Source organism: Pempheris klunzingeri, chromosome 4 (assembly GCF_042242105.1).
Source record: "Pempheris klunzingeri isolate RE-2024b chromosome 4, fPemKlu1.hap1, whole genome shotgun sequence".
Lineage (NCBI taxonomy): Eukaryota > Metazoa > Chordata > Actinopteri > Acropomatiformes > Pempheridae > Pempheris > Pempheris klunzingeri.
In genome coordinates, this window is record NC_092015.1 from 4450182 (window position 1) to 4470526 (window position 20345).

The 20345-nt window shown below is 43.8% G+C and overlaps 2 protein-coding genes across 2 annotated transcripts; both read right to left on the bottom strand.

The window, feature by feature from the left end:
• Positions 1–523: 523 nt before the first annotated feature.
• LOC139200210 (THAP domain-containing protein 5-like) lies at positions 524–3658 on the bottom strand. Its single transcript, XM_070829452.1, has 5 exons — positions 3502–3658; positions 2500–2683; positions 1466–2274; positions 1158–1344; positions 524–904 (listed from the first exon to the last, which is right to left on the bottom strand). Exons 1-5 carry the CDS (start codon positions 3573–3575, stop codon positions 788–790), a joined length of 1371 nt encoding a protein of 456 aa, XP_070685553.1. The 5' UTR covers positions 3576–3658; the 3' UTR covers positions 524–787.
• Positions 3659–3905: 247 nt separating this feature from the next.
• On the bottom strand, positions 3906–13390 carry ppp5c (protein phosphatase 5, catalytic subunit). Its single transcript, XM_070829792.1, has 13 exons — positions 13294–13390; positions 10239–10480; positions 8884–9031; positions 8631–8752; positions 8483–8548; positions 8137–8235; positions 7891–7996; positions 7541–7683; positions 6913–7000; positions 6019–6059; positions 5707–5885; positions 5521–5602; positions 3906–5066 (listed from the first exon to the last, which is right to left on the bottom strand). The coding sequence occupies exons 1-13, from the start codon at positions 13388–13390 to the stop codon at positions 5004–5006; spliced, it is 1476 nt and encodes a 491-aa protein (XP_070685893.1). The 3' UTR covers positions 3906–5003.
• Positions 13391–20345: the final 6955 nt, after the last annotated feature.

Consider the following 20345-nt stretch of genomic DNA (forward strand, 5'->3'; position numbering starts at 1 on the left):
GGACCTGTAGTATGAATGTTGAAACAAGCAGAATATGGGACCTTTAGTATATTTTCCTGAACATTTATTAAGGAAAAATATGCTTTCACAGCTACAGCTGTACTATTTAAATGGTGTTCTTTCACATTTCAGTACCTATCTACCTACCTAATAGGGCAAACACCGGAGAAAACTACTGCTGACTGCTCTCAACACTGAATTATTTGACACAACCTTCAAGCAGCTCCTCTCTGCTACTGTTGAAGTGAGGCACTATGTAGCAGCAGGCATCAAACCAGCAGTTCATCAAACCAAACCTGCGACTGGTGATGTGTTCACTGCCACTACACAGGATGGGACAGCAGAGTTCACTCAGTTCTTTTGTTTCTGCTGCTGAAGGAGAAAAGATCAAAGCTGTCAGTGATGATGATTAAAGTCTTTCTCTTGTGACCGTACTTTATTGATGGCATGATCTTTGATTCTTTAAATAGCTGAAATACGTAGTAAGTCTAGAAACGAAGCACAAACCTAAACAGAAGTTAGTTTTAATTTGATATGTACATCATCACTAACAAATACTTTGTAAGTCAAACAAAAAGTGGTTGGAGGAAGGAAGAAAGGGATAGGGGGTGAAAAATCATAAAAAACACATTCAACATTGTCCCATATTACTCCCCGACAACACATTTCACACACATCTCGTTTTGCTGAGAGGAAAAAAGAAACTGAAATCACAATTAGTTAGCACTTTGTTTAACCACGACGCTTTTTGGCACAGTGGGCAGCAGATGGACGCACAGCTGAGGTGTCACAGCTTTTCATCAACATTCAGCGGAGTGTACAAGTACGCAGCGTCGTCCTCTTCGTAGATGATGGTCACAGTCTCAGCAGGGTCCGACACTGCTGCACTGGTCTGTATGTATGCCTGAGAGACAGAGACAGAGAGAGAGCAACGAGTGAATGCACTGTTCCCAAACAAAAAGATAATTCACTTTACGCAAAAAAACTGATTGCACAAGAATTCAACCTCAGCGTCTAATCATCATCTGCCTGCGCTGAGTGTTTTTAGAGTAAGTTCAACAGCTCTTCAAGCTAAAATCAACTTCAGAATAGCGACTGGAAGTTGGATTTCAAAATAAATCTGGGTTCATTTCAAGGAAACACTCCGAGCTCTTCACCCTCTCCAGCAGCTGCAGCCGCTCCTCGTTCAGCAGGTTGCTTTGCCTCAGCTGGCTGACTGTGTTCTCCAGGCCCAGGAGTTTCTCCAGGTGTCGGCGGTGTCGCTGCTGCAGCACCTTCACCTTCTTCTGCAGCTCGGACACAATCGCCTCCAGCTGCTCCTTGCTCAGGCTGTTCTTGTGGTAGCTGTTGAGGAGAGAAATGGAAAAGAGACTGTTGAAGCTGGAATACAGGAAGAGAACATTGGAGGGAAAAGCTACCAAGGAGTCATTTAAATGGTCAGATGCTGATTTTAGTTGTTGCTCACCAGTGCTCCTCCAGCTGGTGATCCTGCCGCTCTGCGCTGTCCTCCTCCGACTGACCGTCATCTCCCTCTCCCTCGTCTGTGTCCAGTCTTTCCACAGTGAGGACCAGGGACGAGGGGGAAGGCGGCACGTGCTTGGACACTATAGGCAGAGTAGATGTGATGGGCTTGGAGCTCAGAGCAGACGACAGCACTGTGTCCGGGGAGAAGGTGAACGGGGTAGAGGTTTCCCTGGGGAAAACGTTCGGTATGGTCTCGAAGTAGGCGATGACTTGAGTTGCGTGGCCTTCCTGGACGGCCGGGATCCCCTCTGTGGTAAAAGTCAGATCCTCAACACCGAGAGAAGCCCCACCCTCATCTGTGAGCACCGAGTCGTTCACGACCAGCCCGTGGCCCTGAGTTAAAATGGCAGCAGTGATTCCGTTCACAAGCTCATCCTGCCCTTCACCAGCAGGACATTCAGACATCACCACCACCTCCGTGTTCTCCCCACTGTGACTGAGACCATCTACTGCCTGGAATAAAGTCAAAGGGAAATTCGCCTCCATTTCCAATCTGTCCACTGATGCAAGCGGGTTCAGGTCTCTCTGAAAAGAGCAGTCAGATTCTCCGACGTCACTCGACTCCACCAGGCTGGTCTCTCCCTGCTGCGGTGGGTCCACAGTGATCTCATACAGGTGCACCGTATGCAACGTACTTCCCGTCTCTACAGCGTCGACGGCCAGCGTCCTGTCATCCGACACCGCTATGCTTTGAGCGTTAGCTCTGAGCCGCTTCGGCTTCTTCTCACTGTGATCCGTGGCTTTCCTTTTCTAGAAAGAAGCAGGAGAGTGTTTATCAAAGGCAACCGGGAGCTACTGCAGTGTTGCAAACATAAAACTTTCCTACTGACTTCAGAGACGTCATCAGGTTTAGCTAAAGCTAAAGCAAGCTGTTTGTACATTGCAAATAATCAATGCAGTCAATACGTGTGCAGGCCTATTTGTGTAAGTGCAGCCAGAATAAGACAGCGGTAGGTTTCTTTCTTTTCGTTTTACCTCTGCCTCCTGGAAGATTGTAGGCACTGCATCAGTCTCAAGGTATCGGATCCCCCATCGCACCTTGAAGCTCGAGGGTGCAAAATGCTCGTGGCAAATATACTGGTGTCGAGAGGGAGTCCAGTGCTCACGTCCCATGTTCCTCAGCCACTGCTGCAGCCGGACCGGGTCCTGTAGAGGGAACCTAGGACACCATAAAGACCACAGATGTGACATTTGGGCTCCTTCAAGTAATCAAAAAAGAAACGGGAGGGAAAAAAGAGTGAGCTAGTACAGAATTGACTGTGTGCTTGTTCCAATGATTTGACAGAAAAGCAAACAAGATATCAGCGCATCAGAACTGATCAGGTGACGGACAGACTCTGAGGACTCATCACATTTTGGCTTGTAATGCAGCGTCATTGGACTCAGCTCTGCTCATGTTTGAGGCCCTGGCTGGTGGTCGTGCTGTAGGTGGTCACATTAACACTGAGACCTGTTTCTAATATTCAGAATATTGGAATCTCTCTTGGTTTTCAACAAAGAAAGGCAGCAAAATTGGTTAATGCAATGCTTCATATTATAATAAATAGGTTTCTATTCTTCTGGTCGCTGTGAGCACTGGTTTTAGTTTGAATGTAGAGCCACCTGTTGTTAAGTATTACAGATATAACTGCAGGTAAAACCCTCATGAGTGCTGTCATATTGTCTCAGCAGGTGTTCTGTCTGCGGATCAGCTCCAGGATTAGGAAGACATCCAGAAGACAATATGTAAAATACATCTAACAATCACAAATTATGATTTAATCAGGCACCAAACTGTCTTAAAAGGTCAAAATCAGGCCACTCAGATGCTATTTCATGGCTGTAGAGGTTCATTTCGACGTTGTGAGATGGTGACTCATCAAACACGAACTAGTTGCTTAAAGTTACATGACGCTACTGCCACAAACTGAGCGGCGAAGTTAGCCAAACTGGCTAAAAGACAGCTCAATATCACCAAGTTAAAAACAATCATCTCACTTGTAGAAGCTCTTCCTGTCGGCGCCGCTGCCGGAGTCACTCTTACAGTTCGGGACCGAGCAATATTTCGGCATCTCAGGCCGCTCGTGTTTGTCGCTTCGTGTCCAACTGGGTTCACAACAAGGTGAAACTCGTGCTGTGTTGTCGTCAAGCTGCGGCGCACAGCTGACGACACGCCGATCAGCTGTTCCGCTTCGTGACGTCACAAGAACGCGACAGTTGCTCAAAAAAAAAAAATACAGGAAGTAGCCGTAAATAGCTCTTCTTTCATTCGTTATGAAGTAATTTTTTTTTTAATCATATGTAGATGAAGCTGTTAACCCCCTCCCCCCCTCAAAGGACATTGTGTTACACCACAAGACCATCTTTAATTGACATAAATAAAAAGATACCAGTTTCTAAAATCACTGGACTGGATTTTTTTATTCAATAATTTTCTCCAAACATTACACGGAATCTTTAAATGATACAGTATATATACATACACATCAGTGTATCTTTATTATCTAAAAAGTTGAGGGCCGTTGGACAATGCAGCTGTGCGTTTCAAGACGGGATTGCATTTTGGACGTTTGTGTACAGAAGAAATCCACGTATGAGGGGGAGGAGGAGGAAAGGATCACCAGTAATCGAACATGTATCGGGGACTAAGAGTGCCATCAGTGTTTGCCTTACACCAAAGCTAGTTTGGAGAGTAGACTGTGCGGGAGCTGCCGGGCGAGTGGCACAATGACGGTCAAGGATGAAAACATGGAGAGCAGCAGAATCTTCCTCAACAGGGAGCAGTGCAGCAGTGCAAAATAAATGTTACCAGCTACATGACTGAACCAAGTAAATACACCACTAATGGCAAACAGCACCTTTAAGAGTGTACCCAGAGACAATCATTCTCTATTTTTTGACTGGGATCATACATGTAACCATAATTTGTATACCTGTAAAATAAAAAAGAAAGAAACTGTAGGATGGTTTGAGAAACACTGATAGACATGCTGCTCTTAACCCATTTTACAATGCTCTAAGTTGTGTACACAGGCCAACAGTACAATGCTAGGCATCAGTCACAAGATGCTCCTTGTAAAACTGAACAATCATTTTCATTACAGATCTTTGGTACATACCAGCTCGATCCCATCTGCTGAGTATATCAAATATTTAAAAACCAAGCAGCTCCATCTGAAATTCTCAGGGTTGTTTTCTTTACCCAGTGATGGAACACATGAACGGGCAAGTAGACGACAGAAATGGGGATTTTTCCAGTTTTAACTGATAACATGAAACAACACACCCAAGTTCTGAACTGGGCTGGTGTAAGTGATCTCTTCCCATCTGAACTACACCACGTGCTTTCTGCGTACAACTAGCGGAGGTTTGTCGGGGCGAGGGATCCCTTAGGCTAAGCATGAACGAGAGCATGTCCGAGCACTGGAGGGAGTGAGGTGACTGGGATGGTTCAGGTCAGATGGGAGGTCGTCAGTGTCACAGACCGATTCGCGTGGCTTCTACATCATCCCCAACTGCATTAGCGTGTTGGCATACGCCATGGGCTTGACATTCGGATGAGGCTGTGAAGGAGAATCACAAATTAATCATTAATAGCCTGTTGCAAAGTTGTGTCTTGTTTCCTGTTGATTACAACGTTTTATTTACTTTTTACAGCTTCACCAAAATATTGGTGAAGTTGGTAGGTTACTTCCCTAGCAACGTGTCCCACACATTTGTCCGCCAACATTGTTCCTTGTATGTATATTCTGACTAGGATATGTGTGATGCACAGTGTGGCGCGAATCGCCAGTTTGAGTTGGGTGAAGTGGCATGAATGAGGCGGCTAAACAGAAGCGCTGGAGAGAAAGTAAACCCACAGAAACTGGAATGTTTGCAGGTGTTTGTAAGGATTGTTGATTTCACCAAACGTTAAATACATAGACTTTGCGCACATGGACTGAATTTTACTCTTTGTCGGCAGCATTCAATAAATACATATTTTAACCGTAACAATTTAGAGGACATGATACTGACCACAGCAGTGAACTGGTGAAATTCTGGCTTGAGGTCTGATCCCCTGAGGTGGATATAAGCTCCTTTGTTTCCCATCTGATCACTGGGGGGGGGGGGGCAGAAGACAACACACAACAGTTAAAGTGAAAAGCTTTACCCTTTAACCTCTGAGTCAACACCTCCAAGTTAGCCCGCACGATTACGTACCAGTAGTTGGGTGCTGAGAACACGGTGATGCACTTCCCTGAGTGAGTGACCTCGTAGCCCTCAGCTTTGACCTCATGACTACGCACAATATAGTCCAGCTTATTCTGTTCCAGGAAGCGCTCAGTCACGTCTGGCCCGAACTGACAGCTCACTCCTCGTTTGCTGACTGACCGGCCGTTCTGCACGACGGAGAGAGACGGACAAATTCATTCTTGATCTAAAGTAGAAGTGGACTGAATGTTGCTCGAACACAAACCACTGGACATTTAGAGCAAATAGACGTGATGAGGTAGTGGGTGAGCGTGAACTGACCTGAGGCTGTGGATCCGACCAGAGGAGGTCACACATGGGACCTGTGAAAGAACAGAAGAAGGTGTTGAAATGTACTTGTTTTCCTTTCTACGGATGGTTTCTTAGAGCCAGTTCTATAATAGTCTCACACAGAACTCAACACATCACTCTGGCATGTTTTTATTTCTTTGAACCGTCTTGGACAGCACACAGCCCAGGTTGCCCCCTGCAAAATATGGCTGGAGGGGAACATTTGGATGTGGGGAAGGGAGTCCTGGCATTAAAACAGCTAAATCCTCACCAACGGAAACACCACAGAAAGATGTACAGTGTGTCGACTATGTGATACAACTTTTACTGATGAAAAAGACAGTAACACTGCTTAAAACATTGGTGCCTTAAAGATGAAGTATTCCTGTATTTTGGCCTTGGAGGAGCTCAATGGACTCATAAAACCACAGACTTAATAGATTGGCAAATAGCTTTAACAGCAGCACTTAGTGAGCGCTATCAAACTGGTATCACAGGAGCTCGGGCGAAGTGAAATGGACCACAACAATTTATGATCGCACCTCGGAAAAGCCCAAACTCCTTCAAGTTCAATGTTGATCTGTTTTCTGACAAACCATCATCAGTCAGGGTGGATTTTGCATCTTTTAACTGGCAGCGGCATGCACCACTAATGCCGACTAGACCAACAAACTGATCTGTTCCTCTTCAGAAAGCTTTGGTGACATCAGTTTAATAACAGTAAAAGGGGTTTCATGTTAACGAACAGGGACTTTGAAAATGACAACGCACAGATCCAAGAATGGAGGAGAACGCCGGCTGAAATAGTTGGCTTCATACCCGCAGCCCACATCCTGTGAGTCAGACTAGTTTCATGGCAGTGATGCAGTCAGAGTGTGACCCCACCTGAGTCTGGAGGCTGTCTGTTCCTGTCAATCTTCCTGAGGTCTTCCAATGTGACGCCATCTTCACTGAACAGTCCACCATGCATAACCTGGGATGGAGAATCTTATTAGCACTGAGTGCATGGTTCAAAATACCAAACTGCTGCATCCGTTAAGGGTTGCAAAAGTCATTAATAATGACAGCAATCATCAGCAAGACACAGGAAATTATGGCTGTTAGTAAACCCACACTGTCTTCAGTATTGGTCACTAATAGTCACTTTGTTATAATAACAATCCATCACAAGGTGCACTGCCTGGTAAAGGTCTCTTGAAGGAAACATGCATTTAGACACACGGACTCTAAATGAAGACAGCCAGTGGGAGTCTGCTATTTTCATCTGCTTTCCTCTCCCCTATAATTCATCTCTGCAGGATAAATAAAATAATTCCTCTTAGTTTCATTCATCTACTATAAACCCAAACCCCCTTTTCAGGTTCTACTCGATCCCAAAATCCTTCTGAAAAACAACACAAGCTCACCTGGTTACAGACTTCTGCTGTCTAACACAGACTGGACCGTGTGAACAAGAACAAACTAAATGTGTGATGCTGTGACCGCTTGTCAACTCACAACTCCCACTGCTTACCAGTACTTTGCTGTTGATACACTGTGCAAGAGGCAGCCACTGGAAGACCTCGCTGAACAGCTGGAACATCTGGGCTGTGTACTTGGCTTTGACCTCTCCTTCAAATCCGTACATCTGGTTCATGTTGTCTGTCTCATGGTTACCTGCAGGTAAAAAACAATGGTAAGCTATGCAGTTTAGAGAGCTTCATACAAAGTACAAAGCCTGTCGTGTACCAGATGTAACATTTACAATCAAAATAATACTGTGAACATGAAATAAATGAATTTCAGTGTTGTGCTTTGAACTGTGCGACAGCACACATGTGCACATTAATCACATGCATCCACAGACACACTGAGTGCTCTCACCCCTAAGCAAGTGAAAGTTGTCTGGGTAGAGCAGCTTGAAGCCAAAGAGGGTAAGAATGACCTCAAGAGAGAAAGAGCCGCGATCCACAAAGTCTCCATTGAACAGCTGAATTCTGTGGTTAAGCATTATGACGCACAAGTTCTGGATTTGAGACTTTTGGCTGTTTAGACAAAGAACGGCACAAACAAGGAGGATGACCGCACTCAACACAAATATCAAAGTCTGTCTGCAAAGATTAAAGATACATAAGGGTTGGTCTCTGACGGTAAGCCGTTCAGCTTGAAGATGTTGAGGAGATCGTAGTATTGCCCGTGGGTGTCGCCACAAATGGTTACTTTTTCTGTCTGTGACAAAGAAAAAAAGAACACTTTAAATAACAGTAAAAAACAACATAACTCCATTAAAACAAGCATGAAAAACATCTTTCAGAGTCACAGGAATATTCTGTTATATTTACTCCTGTGCTTGACTATTACAGTCCTGTTTTGCTTGTCAGATCATAGAGTTGTTACATAAAGAATATACTGTTGCACTCATTGTACATGAACTGACAGCGACTTTAAATCTGGTTATCATCTGAAAAGTCCTCACCTCTTTTAATGTGATTTCAACAAGACTTGGTAGTTTCGATAGAACATCTTTAACTTGCACCAAAATCTGAAAGAATACAAAAACAAAACGATTAACTCCACACGAGCTTCAGTCAGTGAGTGTCTTTCATATGAACAATCATGTTTACCTGATAAGCACACTTTCTGTGCAGTTTCTTCTGGTCTTTGAACCAATCCATCATCTCCTTCATGAACGTCAATGTGACCTTCCCATCTTCAAGTTTGGGGCCTACATAGTCATCCTCAATCGCTGCAATACAAGATTATTTTGATCTTTTCAGATGACAAATCAAATAGTACAGTTAACGGATCAAATGTGTCACACAACGCTCACGTCTGTGCATTTCATCATCATTACAGACAGACAGGCAGGAAACTTACTCATGTTTTCAATGTCCAGAGAGTCGACAACAGATTTTTTGATCTCGTCGCTGGCGATGGCTCTCTCAAAAGCCTTCTGTTTCACAATCTTGTTACATTCCTGATACTTCATCCTTGCGTCCTTGTCATTTGGTCGAACTCTCACCACCTATCATCAGGACAGGGAAATGATACAACACAACCACACTGGTTAATCATCAACCACCACTGAGGCAGACATAAGGAAATTGATCGGCGTATCCGCAAAGACCAGGATGTAAGCGGTAATAAAAGTATGTTACGGTTTCAATTTCTTAATCATGTAATCAGTATGAGAAATATGCTCAGTGTGGTACTGTGGTAAAAACACACTGTCAGTCACTGCTACGCCTGATACATGCCAGACAACTATAAATACATGTAAATCTACCTCTAACCTCTCATAACTTAATAAGGATTAACTCATTTTCTCTCATGGTGCTTGGTCTAGTTGGTGCAGTGCATTGCTACAACTGTGGCTGAGCTTCAGAGGTCTTTGCTGCCACAGCCCTGCTATATTTATATTGCTTATTGTGAGAACAGCACAAGCAACAATGGACACCAAATTAGCTGCGGTATGAGGGTCTTCACACTGGATCTAATTGGCATCATGACTGGATTAAAGGATGATCCCCATTTCAGGCTGTTAAGGCAACACGAGGAGCCTAACTCATGGTGACACATCAACAGATGGGGCTGGAGGGTGCTTTCTTTTGAGAAAATCAGGCCAGGGTTCACCCTAACATTTTCTTTCTCCCACTGGCCCTCTTGACCAGAAGATCAGGGTTTTACTGGCCCCTTGGGTCTATTCAGTGGCTCAACAGCCAGAAAATAAAATTAACTCTTTATTCTACAATTCTGGTGACTTGTTAGATGTACAACAGTGAATCTCCCTTTAGATTTGGTTGTTTTGCTTTAGTTACTGAGATATAATGTTATCATAAAATGAAGCACTTATCGAGTTTTAAACTAAGGCTGGCTGCGTGTGTAGTGTGTGCCACGTTCACACTACAGGATCGCAGCCCTGATTCTTTTCACTCGCTGACAGTTTTTGAAGATCGCAGATAAAAAGCCCCAGATATGATTCGCTTAGAGCTCACAAATCAGTGCTCAATCGCAATGTGTGTGTGCAGAAGCCTGAAAGATATCGAGAAGGCTAAATATCTAGTGTCAAGGAAGGGTGGAGGACCCACGCAAAGGGTTATGGGCCAATGAGAGTAGACAAAGGCTGGAAGAAGGGAGGAGTCAATTGTTCAATTGGCCCATCAGAAACGTTTAGACTACATGGCAGTTATATGTGTGCAGCGTCTAACAATCAAAGATGGAACATTTCTTACCGTCTCGTAGTCCTTAAGTGCAGCCTTAAACTTGCCCAGTGCCATGTTGGAGGTGGCACGGCGGTAGTAACCCTTGATGTAGTTTTTGTCTATCTCCAGGGCCTTCGTAGCGTCAGCCAGGGCATAGCCATAGCACTCTGTGCGTAGGTATGCCAGGCTTCGGTTGCTGTAGTAGATGGCATTGGATGGATTGAGCTCCACAGCCTCTGTGTAGTACTTGATTGCATTTTCATAGTCTTTCTCTGAAAAACAAACGCCACATCTTCACTGGAAAACAGAGTTTGTGGTTCTAGAAAGTTTCTAAGAAATGTCAGAAACACTGCAGACAGAACAGGTACATTATTTATTTCCCCTCTGGGTCGATACTAGAGCTGGATAATAATGCTCAAAATAAAATGAGTGCTGAAACAATTAGTCAAATGACTTGTCAATCAACAGATAATTAATCAATGACCATCAACAAATCATTAAAGAATTTTTATTTTTTTATTTTATAGTATCAGTTTCTCAAAAAGATTTGCTTTCCTAGTTTCAAATCATTGTGACTTGAATATGTTTGGGTTTTTGACGGTTAGGGTGGCGGGGTGTATCAGAGTTGTCAGTAGAGCAGAACTTATTCATTTCACTTATCTGGAAATATATTATATATCCAGGAAAAAAACATTTTACCTGAATCACAATGTCACAATAATCAGGAACCCTGATGACATCTGGGCTCATGTTATCATTTTTACAGCTTTGATATACAATATTTCAGCTCCAGGTCACACACTCTAACACATGTGCATGGACAACTCTGCACCCTATGCTGGGGGAAAAAACTAAATCATAAGCCCTGATGTAAAACTTCCTTTAATCCATGCATACGATGAGGAGGCAGACACCACCATCCCTGTGTATTCATGCCCCCGTAGCCATGGAGGCTTCTCTGTGTGACCTGCTGTGTGGGATGCAAACAGTGCAGTGGCTCATATCACTGACATGATGCGTGCTGTTCTTGGTAAAGCCAACAATTATTATTATCATCCAATATCCTGTTTAAACAGGTTGATCGTTGGTTTCTATAAAGGCCGAACAGATGATGCACAACAGCTCCAGTTTGACTGACAGGCAGTGGGCAATTTGGTCCCGAGGCGGGCAACAAGGAGACAGCTGCTGCATCCTGGTGCAGAGGTGAGCGGAGGAATGGTGAGCTCAAGTTTGTTTTTAGCCTTGTAGGCTACGGCGACAGGACTAACATTTGTCGTGTGTATACATCGTTTAAATTCCAGTCCGGTAACAGAGGACAGATTTTGTACAACAGAAGCTAGCCCATGGGGGTGGACTACAAAGCGAGATTAGTGGGTTTGCGAGATATGCTGAGCCTAGAGTCGGGTTTACAATGTCATGAAGGTGCCTCTCTTTTAACCTGGCTAAATCCCCATTACTTCAGCTGGAGTTGCACCTTAAATCAGCTGCACAAAGCACCACCGTCTTTTCCCTGATGATAATCTCTATGAGTGATTCTCAGCTGATAGAACATGTCATTTAGGCAAACCTATTGAGCCGTATAGTAGTAGAGCCACTGAACAGAGCCGTGCAGTTACAGTTGTGAAAACTGTAGCATCGGGTTGTCTCAAGAATCTACAGCATTCACTTAGTGTGCAGAAAATCACTAATATTAACCCACACACTAGCAAATGTTATGCAGCAGATCATACACACTTCAAATTGATTTTTGCTGCCTCAGTATATATATAATTATTTTATGAGGAAAGTTTTATTTGTTAAGCTCTAAGCTGCCCCCAATAAATACGAGTAAGTTGCTGTGGTTTAAGGTGTCTCTAAGAGAAAGACAGTTGTCAGTTCATGATATTTTGATACTTACTACACAATGTTGTTAAGAGTAGTTTAATTAATAATGCCACAAGATAAACGGAAGGCTTCAAACAGATCCTGGGTGATTGGTATTGGTCGATAACGCTTCCAGCAATTAGTGATCGGCCTAAAAAAAAAATCCTGATCCTGAACCGCTCTTAGTCCTCATTGTCTCCCAGTAAGGGGAACAACTCCATGGTGATCTACAAAATACGGCATTTGTACAGAAGCAGTCAACACCAACAACTGCCATAATTTACTGGATTGACGCGTGAAGACTAAGAAGACACACGTTTTATATTGGGGTACATGACGGCACATTCAATCTGCAATTGCCCAATAACTGAGTGATTATGAGTAAGTGTCTCCCCTTGTTCTGATGCTTATTTAATTCAGTTTATCTCAGGGGGAAAAAAAACCCGGCAATCTCAGGACAACACAGCAGGATGTCAGGTGTCCTGGTAGTGCCCAGGCCTCTACATATCCCAAACTTCAACTTTTTATAGTATTTTATAGCAAAACATTAATAAAAACCTGTAATCTTTTGTGTTAATTTTAACAGCAGGGTGATTAAAATGCTCCAAATGTATATCTTTTCTGTCTTTTTGTTTACATTTTCATTTGATCCTTCTTAGTATAAACCTCCTCTCAAAATGAGCAGTGTGGACACATCTATTTTACAATGTGAGTGCAAAAGGGAAAAAACAGCTAAAAGCAGAATTGAGCATCGTGCTGCTGTCACACGGAGGCTCGGCTCACATGGATCCGCTGCCTGACAGAAAATTCTAGTTTCTTTCTGAGCCTCAGTTCAAACTACACAATAATCTGGCAGCACACGTGAAAACAAACACAATGGATGGGGACACATGGCGGTGGGGTGGTGGGGGCCCATGCGGTTAAAACCGGGAGAAAGCACCAAATCTGAGCTGAAGTTAGCGGCGCACTGGCGACAGCGTGGGTTAACAGCAGCGCTGATGCTGAACAGGCTGCTAGCTTAACATGCTAAGTGCCGATTCAATTCAGTAATCCAATGAATGGGTCCCACAGTTAGCAACGTTAGCTTAGCTCAACATTAGCGACCGGCTGCTGTTGGAGCGTGTCGCGACACATTTAAGCCCCTGTTGTAATCAGTGCTCACACCTGTGTCTGTTACACGCTGCTGGTGAAAGCTGTGGACCTGACAGGTGTGTGAAAATACCTTTAAAGTACGTATTCGCCTTCTCCTTCAGCAGCTCTGCATCATTAACTCCCTCCGCCATCTTCTTGTCACTGCCGTTTTCCGATTCGTGCGCCATTGACTGAACTGTCGCAAAGGTCGTAAAACTTTTTTCCCCCTTCTGTCGCTCTCCAGCAATTTGTGATGTTAAAATAGCACAAAGGTCCGTGTGAAATAGTCTTTCTGCGCGGAAAAGCAGGACTATTTGAGCGGTAAGTGTTGTTGAAATGTTTATTTCTCGAAAAACCCAAACGTGCTTTGTTGTTAAAAACTTTAATGAGTTTGAGTTCAGGTTCTTTATTTGTCACGTGCACAGCAATTACAGAGAAACACACAGTGGCAATGGAAATCTTTAAATCTGAGCCTCCAATAATGCTCAAACAACATGTATAAAGAAGAGAAACGTGCAAATAAAAGAATCTAAATTAAATATAGTGCATGGGTTAGAATACAGAAACCAAATACAGTGTGTATAAAGTGGAATATAATGTAAATCTGACTGTGTATGTGCATAATGGGAACAGGTGAGGGCAGATAAGACCAAGATGTGCATAAGCAAATATGAAGAATCTTGTTAAACCTAATGTGAATATGTCAACACACCAATTCAGGTTAAACTGCGGCCTGATGCCTGAGAGGGAACCTGCAGGTTTTAGGTTAAAGTTTTCTGTTTGCTTGTCCAATAAAAGTCTTTCTTATTTGAATAAAAGCTAAATGTGTGGATGAGACTGAGAGGCACTGACAATGACATTTAAAAACTAAAGGTAGAAAATATAATATATGAATATTTCCAATGCAGTTCTTCTGGTTTGTGGACCAGCAGAGGTCAGTGTGGGACCTTCGTTAAATTCCCCCTGAAATGCTCATGAAATTGAGCAGCATAACCGGTTGGGTTTGTAGGCAGCCATAAGAGTGCTGATAGAGAGAATACGTTCATGTGAGGTTAACCAGAAAAATGTTGCTGATGGTGAGTAATGTGTTACAACTGAATCATTAGTTTAGGATTAGGTAAATGATTCATGTGGGAGCCAGTTTTCCATGGTTTGTCAGGAGTAATTACTTTAATTTAGAGTAATAGTCTGTCCTTAAGTCTCCGCCTCTCTGACTGCACCGCAGTACTATTCTAATTAATGAAAATGCAGGCTCGTATAACACAAAAGTACCGCCTCACTCACAGGGCCTTTTGGTTTTCTTCCAGATGCATCAAGGCTCGAGGATGTTGCAGTGGAAGTTTCCTGCCATCTGAAACGCAGCAGCATCGGCCTCCAGCCACCACAGAAATGTCAATGAGGGGACAAACATGGCACAGGTGCACATCTCCACAACTTTACTCACTCACACATGGCATCTGACGCACCCCAGCCCCAAATAAGTAGTTTTGCAAAAACATCACGCAACTTTTAAAGAGAAGAGAAGCACATCCTGAAACATCTTTCCTCTGCCAGAAACTCTCCAGTGTCTGTAGTCACAAAGCGCCGTGGGTCAGTGGAGTCAGGAGAGGGACATCTGTCTTGTGTAGCAGAAAGGAAAAGTCAACCAGTCAAGCTGTAGGTTTGTGGTTTGGTGTGTTTGGGTTTTAGATGGTTAGGGTTAGGAGTTCACCAGAATAAGAGGAGTAGCACAGAGAGTGACACAGAGGATACAGCCCAGTCCAGTCTGCTGGCCTGACTCACAAGCAGCATCCCGCAGTGAAGAGTAAGAGGCCAAACAGTCGGGTGACTCACCGTGACCCCCATCGAACACTTACCCCAGAGCGTGAGCTCACTTTCTCTTAGCAAGATCACCTATGACTCGTCTTTTTCTCTGAGCCATAACACGTCTAGTTCTGTGATGGTTTTACTAGTAGCGCTTAAGTGAGGAGGGGGGGGGGGCGGAAAAAAAAACATAAAAACCACGACGGGGTTGACTGAGAACGAGCTGACGTTACAGCCTGAGAGTAAACGCAGACAGTGAGTGGGAGAGACGGTGTGGGAGGGAGAGAGGTAGAGAAAATCTGGCTCGCTGGGAGGACGGAGGGGGGAAATTGCCGTCCTCTTGGGTGCACGATGCATGAGCGTGGGCTTTGGAGGGGTCCTGAGAAAGTTAAAACAAACACAAATGGAGGAGCGCAGAGATATACGAGCAACCGGAGAAAGAGACAGATGAAGGTCAGGGGGAATGTGAGTGACATTCCAGGGTCGCGAGCCAATGAATGATGAGGCCTCAGAGTGAGTGCAGTGTATGTTACACCAGACCTTCTTACTATTTATCATCCTGTAGCATGTAAGACCACTGCATAGTGAGTGATTTGAACCCCCCCTTTTACTCCTTTACTCCACCCTTTTAACCGTTGTGTCTCTGCCTTTGCCGGTGTTTGGTAGAAGCTGAAAACGCAGCGCTGTCGTCTCCCCTCCTCTCCTCCACTCGGTCCGAATAATTCACTAATGAGAGCATGACTGTAGGCCGTCTGTGGGGGGTCGCACTTATTTGAGCCATATGTTGTTCTAGCGGGCAGGGCAAAGGACTTCAAGTAAAATGAAAGATAATTCGGTGGAAACAAAACTCATCTTCTTGAGCTCCACCCTTCCTCTTATTCCTCCTCTCTGCTGTGCCCCTGCTTGGTGAGGACGCTTGGTTGCACTGAATTCTAGTGTTTTCTAGCGTGAAAGTCACTTTGGGTCATCGATGAATCGCAGCGATCGCTCACATCAGTCTGCAGCGTTACAAAGCCTCTCCTCCGTGTCCCAGTGGAGCCTCCTGCTGATCAGTGCAGCCATCAGCCAGTGTGCAAATCAACATCCTGAAATGACACATCGCATGTTCACTAAAGTTATTTGCGCCACAGGGGAGTGAGGAGCTGGAAATTCCATGTAATTGGAAAAAGAAACGTGATGCATACCTGCCTAAAAAAAGCTTGCTGCTGGCTTTACCTTTCCACATTAAAACCTCCTCTGTGTCCTGCTGTGTTTCTTGGACTTGTAACCAGGGTGGCTCTGGATGGGGACTGGAGGAGGGTATAGAAAGCAATTGTGTTTATATTTTATTGAGCGTCTGTTTACATTTCTCATAGGGCTGTTTTAAGTATAAAGTGAGGTTGTTACCTTCGGTGCCTGCAGTAAAATCGGCTGTAGTCTAAGTCCTGGAGAGGTGATATGATCGTGGAAGAATCTGGATTTTTTTTTCATAAAAGTTTTCAAACTTTTGCATTTAATTGCAGGTTTTAGACGCGTATGTGGATATTCAGTAGGGCTGTAGTAAAGGGCAGTGACCACTGCTCTTTAGTATAACAAATAACCCAAAATAACAGTCCAGTTATTCTCTATGCTCATTTTATGAGGATTGAATATGAGTTTTGCTCGTATTTATCCACAGTTTGATAAAACAATGAACGTTTCAGAGGAGTTTGTTTGATATTGGATCAGATTTTATTCCACTGTAAAAACAGAGAAACTTCTCTCCACTAAAAAAAGTTGATATTCGTAAAAAATTGAAAATCTCTAATGACTCTCCCATCCTTCATCATTAACATACCAGTTCATTTCAGGGCTGTAACTTTGATAACCCAGAACAGTTGGCTTTATATTATCTTAGCTGCTAGAACAGTCTGACAGTTTGTTCTGGCATGTGGCTCATTTTTTTTGGAATTTTTTCCCCAATCAAACAGGCAGTTTGGACTCACAACCTAATTCAATAAGTGAAGTTGCATTAGCCACTGAAACCACGGCTCCATACCTGAGTGTGAGCCCACACACAGCCTGAATGGAATCAGTTCTTGGCGGTGGGAATTTGAAGCAGACTTTTTTTTATGGCCTATACCCAGCAGACCCCCTCTCGACTGGCACCACAGCCTTGTTAAAGGAAATTTAGAAAATGACCAACTAAACAGATAATTAGAATGGATAAAATTAAATTGCTACGGGAAGTGAAAGCAGCCCAGATTCCTTATAAATTAGATTAGAATAAAAAACGATTTTGCAGAACGTTTGGCTTTCTTTGGTCATATCTGTGGATATTACCACCTTTGTATTTTACTGGTTTTTACTGTGTCTGTGTCATCAGTCATTGTTTTCTCTTCAACTGTCCTCACATGTTCATCCCTATTTTCTCCACACACACACACACACACAAACACACCTCTCTCCCATTCACATGCACTTATACCATCTTTCTCTCATTTATATGCGTTCTGCGTGTCCTCCTTTTGTGTCTCTTTTTTTTCTTATTTCAAGAGTGTTTGATGTGTGCTGGGCACGAGAACAAGGGATCGGATACACACCCCAAACAGGAAATGAGAAATTCAAGCAAATAGACCCAAGTCTGTGTGCCTCGCGGAGAAAGAGACAGAAACTCGCAGGGAGGAATGCAGATGGATAGATCAGGGCAGACGGTGGAGGATGTGAAATAGACGCTTTCAATCAAGAGGCTGCAAATGTTTTGAGGTGAAAAGGTTGTCGCACACTGTACGTGAGCGTGAGGAAAGACGGAGGAGGAACACCCCGAATACGATATTTATAGACGATGACCACCCCAGACGCTGCACCACATCGCCCTATGACATCAACCATCCTACTAAAGCCGACAAAAACTTTCATTTAAAGGAGACATATTCTGCTCATTTTCAGGCAGAAAATCTTCACATCATGCTGTGATGTTCCAAAAAACACTTTATTTTTCTCATACTGTGCAGACTGCTCTTTTGACTCTTTAAGAAGGCACTGCCCACCAGCTGTGGCGTCTCCAGAGCACAAGCTGAGCTCCGAAGGGGAGCCACATTAGCCGATCGTCATGCTAACACTAGGTTCAACAGACTAACCTGCAAAATAAACTGCAAAACAACATAAGTCACAGTAAAACGTACAGCTTCACGGTCTGACGTCAGGTCGCAGATAGCTGGTGACGATCCATTTTGGAGCTCGTACCACTTACAGCCTGCGTTAAGAAAGCAGTCCCAAGTATAATAATCATACATAAACACGTGTGACAAACGAGACTGAATCTAAAACGGAGCATTTCAGCACACCTTCACTGAAAGATGGAACAGGAAAAAAAGACAAAGGATTTGTCTCAAGACATATTTATGTTGAAAAGATACTTAAAAGTCCTTTTTGCATAATATGCACCCTGTAGCTGTAAACATGATCTCGCCCAGTCACAGATCACCTTATTTCTCTCATTCTCTGGACACCAACAGCTCATTTGGAGTCAGACAGTGCAGTATTTGTCTGCTCGTGTCACCTGGAGTTAACAGCAGCTTTGTGACAGGTCCTGCATCACACCCACATCCCACAGTTGTACTAATGTGCCAGACGGCAACCCTCTAGCAGCCGAGCTCATAAAACAAGACAGAGCCCTTGGATTATCTATCAAAGCGACACTGGCAGAGCAGTTGTGTGACGGCGCTGCAGCCCTTTCATCTGGCAGTGCGGTTGTTGTTTTCACGCTAGTTAACGGTAGCGTCGACATGTTGTGGCGGCTAGTTTATTTTACATCACAGGCTGTGCTCCTACTGTTTATGAGCAACGAACGGTCGAGCACGGCACACATGGTCAAGCTTCCCCACAGAAAGGAACCAGCATCATAAGTGACTCAGGATGTCTGGTTGCGCATACTCTGACCATTAGATGACTGTGGGACTTAAAAGGGAAGCAGGACTTCCACAGAGCCCTTCAAAAAAGGTGGAAAGAGAGACGGATCATGAGGGAAACCACCCCAGCCTCCCATAATGGGGCTGAATTGTCTCAAGTGGCGTGAATAGCTGAGATGTGATGTGGTGAGACAGCAATAACAAATAAGCAAAGCAGCAGTCAGACAACTGTGTCACAAATGTTCAAGACAAACTGCAAATATTTGTCCGTAGAACAACATTACTTTCCAAACCACTGCGTAATACTTGACAAACACAAACTGGAACACAGATCCTTTTAAATCACTAATGAGACAGTAAAGCTTTGCCATGTCAATACCAGCTGTGAAGCACAAATACAGACTCGGAAACCCTGCGCAGTGTCTGAAAATATCCATTCACACATAGGCAGGCCATCCAGGATGTTGTGGGGGAGAGTTTCCTCTTCCTGTTGCTCTTACTGTTGGACTTTCCTGTCAGTTAGCATTAACTACTGACAGACCTTTGGGTGCCTTCCAGACTCATCCCTGAGCCTTTTTTTTTTTATCTCTAGGGAGTATGATTCCTTACTGTAAAGTATTAGTTCACATCCTGTACACTTGGGTGGCCGGGCAGGGGAGGCTGCATCACTTCTAGGTCCTCTCTGGAGCAGACGGGCTCTTTGCACCTATTTGCAGTGCAGAAAAGAAAACAAGGACCACACTCAGCGGAGCCGTCGCATGTGTTCGTCAGGTGGTGTGAACCAAAAATCGACCACAGATGCCACCTTCCAAACTCTCATCCGTTCCAGTGTATTGACTGTTAGCCTTTATGATTCAGCAGCGCTAGAGGGAGAATATGAACGCTAAGACAGACGGGCTTGAATTAGTGCCCACTTTTGAAGTCTGGGTTCAGTTATACCTGCAAACCCTGTGTTGTGCACATTTGTTGTACATATGTGAGAGTGTGTACGCCAAGGGTGTTGTCGAGTCCAATTTATTTGTTTGGCATTCTAGCGGGGGAATGGAAATTGAACATGATCAAAAGTAGTGTTGCATGTAAGTATTACCATGCTGAACTTACAGTACATAAAAGTAGCAATACCACAGTGTCTTAATAGTCCATTACAACTACAAGTCCTGCATTCAAAGTATCATTCATTCATTCATCAATACTAGTGTATGCATGAGGAAACAGCTTTATTGTACCTTTACCTACTACTGCGTTCTTTACCACAACAATCCATATTAGTCATGTTTATCAGATACGATTTGCAAAGTAACTACATATATAATAAAAGAGAGTAGAAGTTTAATGAAGCGTATAATTAAAATACTCAAGTTAGAATTTAATTTTGGTATTTTTACATATTTTGGTACAGAAAGATTTGGAGCTGGTCCCGTAGATCGCCTCAGCCAGCAGGCACTAAATGGGTTTCAGAGGCTGCTATGTA

Bases quoted from the DNA above. Each gene is read 5' to 3' on its own strand.
- LOC139200210 (XM_070829452.1), bottom strand. From the start codon at position 3,575: ATGCCGAAATATTGCTCGGTCCCGAACTGTAAGAGTGACTCCGGCAGC. The intron at 2,684-3,501 runs GTGAGATGATTG...ATGGTGTCCTAG, and splicing joins GACAGGAAGAGCTTCTACAA to GTTCCCTCTACAGGACCCGG. The intron at 1,345-1,465 runs GTGAGCAACAAC...TCTCCTCAACAG, and splicing joins CACCAGCTGGAGGAGCACTG to CTACCACAAGAACAGCCTGA.
- ppp5c (XM_070829792.1), bottom strand. From the start codon at position 13,390: ATGGCGCACGAATCGGAAAACGGCAGTGACAAGAAGATGGCGGAGGGA. The intron at 9,032-10,238 runs GTAAGAAATGTT...TCCTGATGATAG, and splicing joins CACTTAAGGACTACGAGACG to GTGGTGAGAGTTCGACCAAA. The intron at 8,549-8,630 runs GTAAACATGATT...GTATTCTTTCAG, and splicing joins ACAGAAAGTGTGCTTATCAG to ATTTTGGTGCAAGTTAAAGA.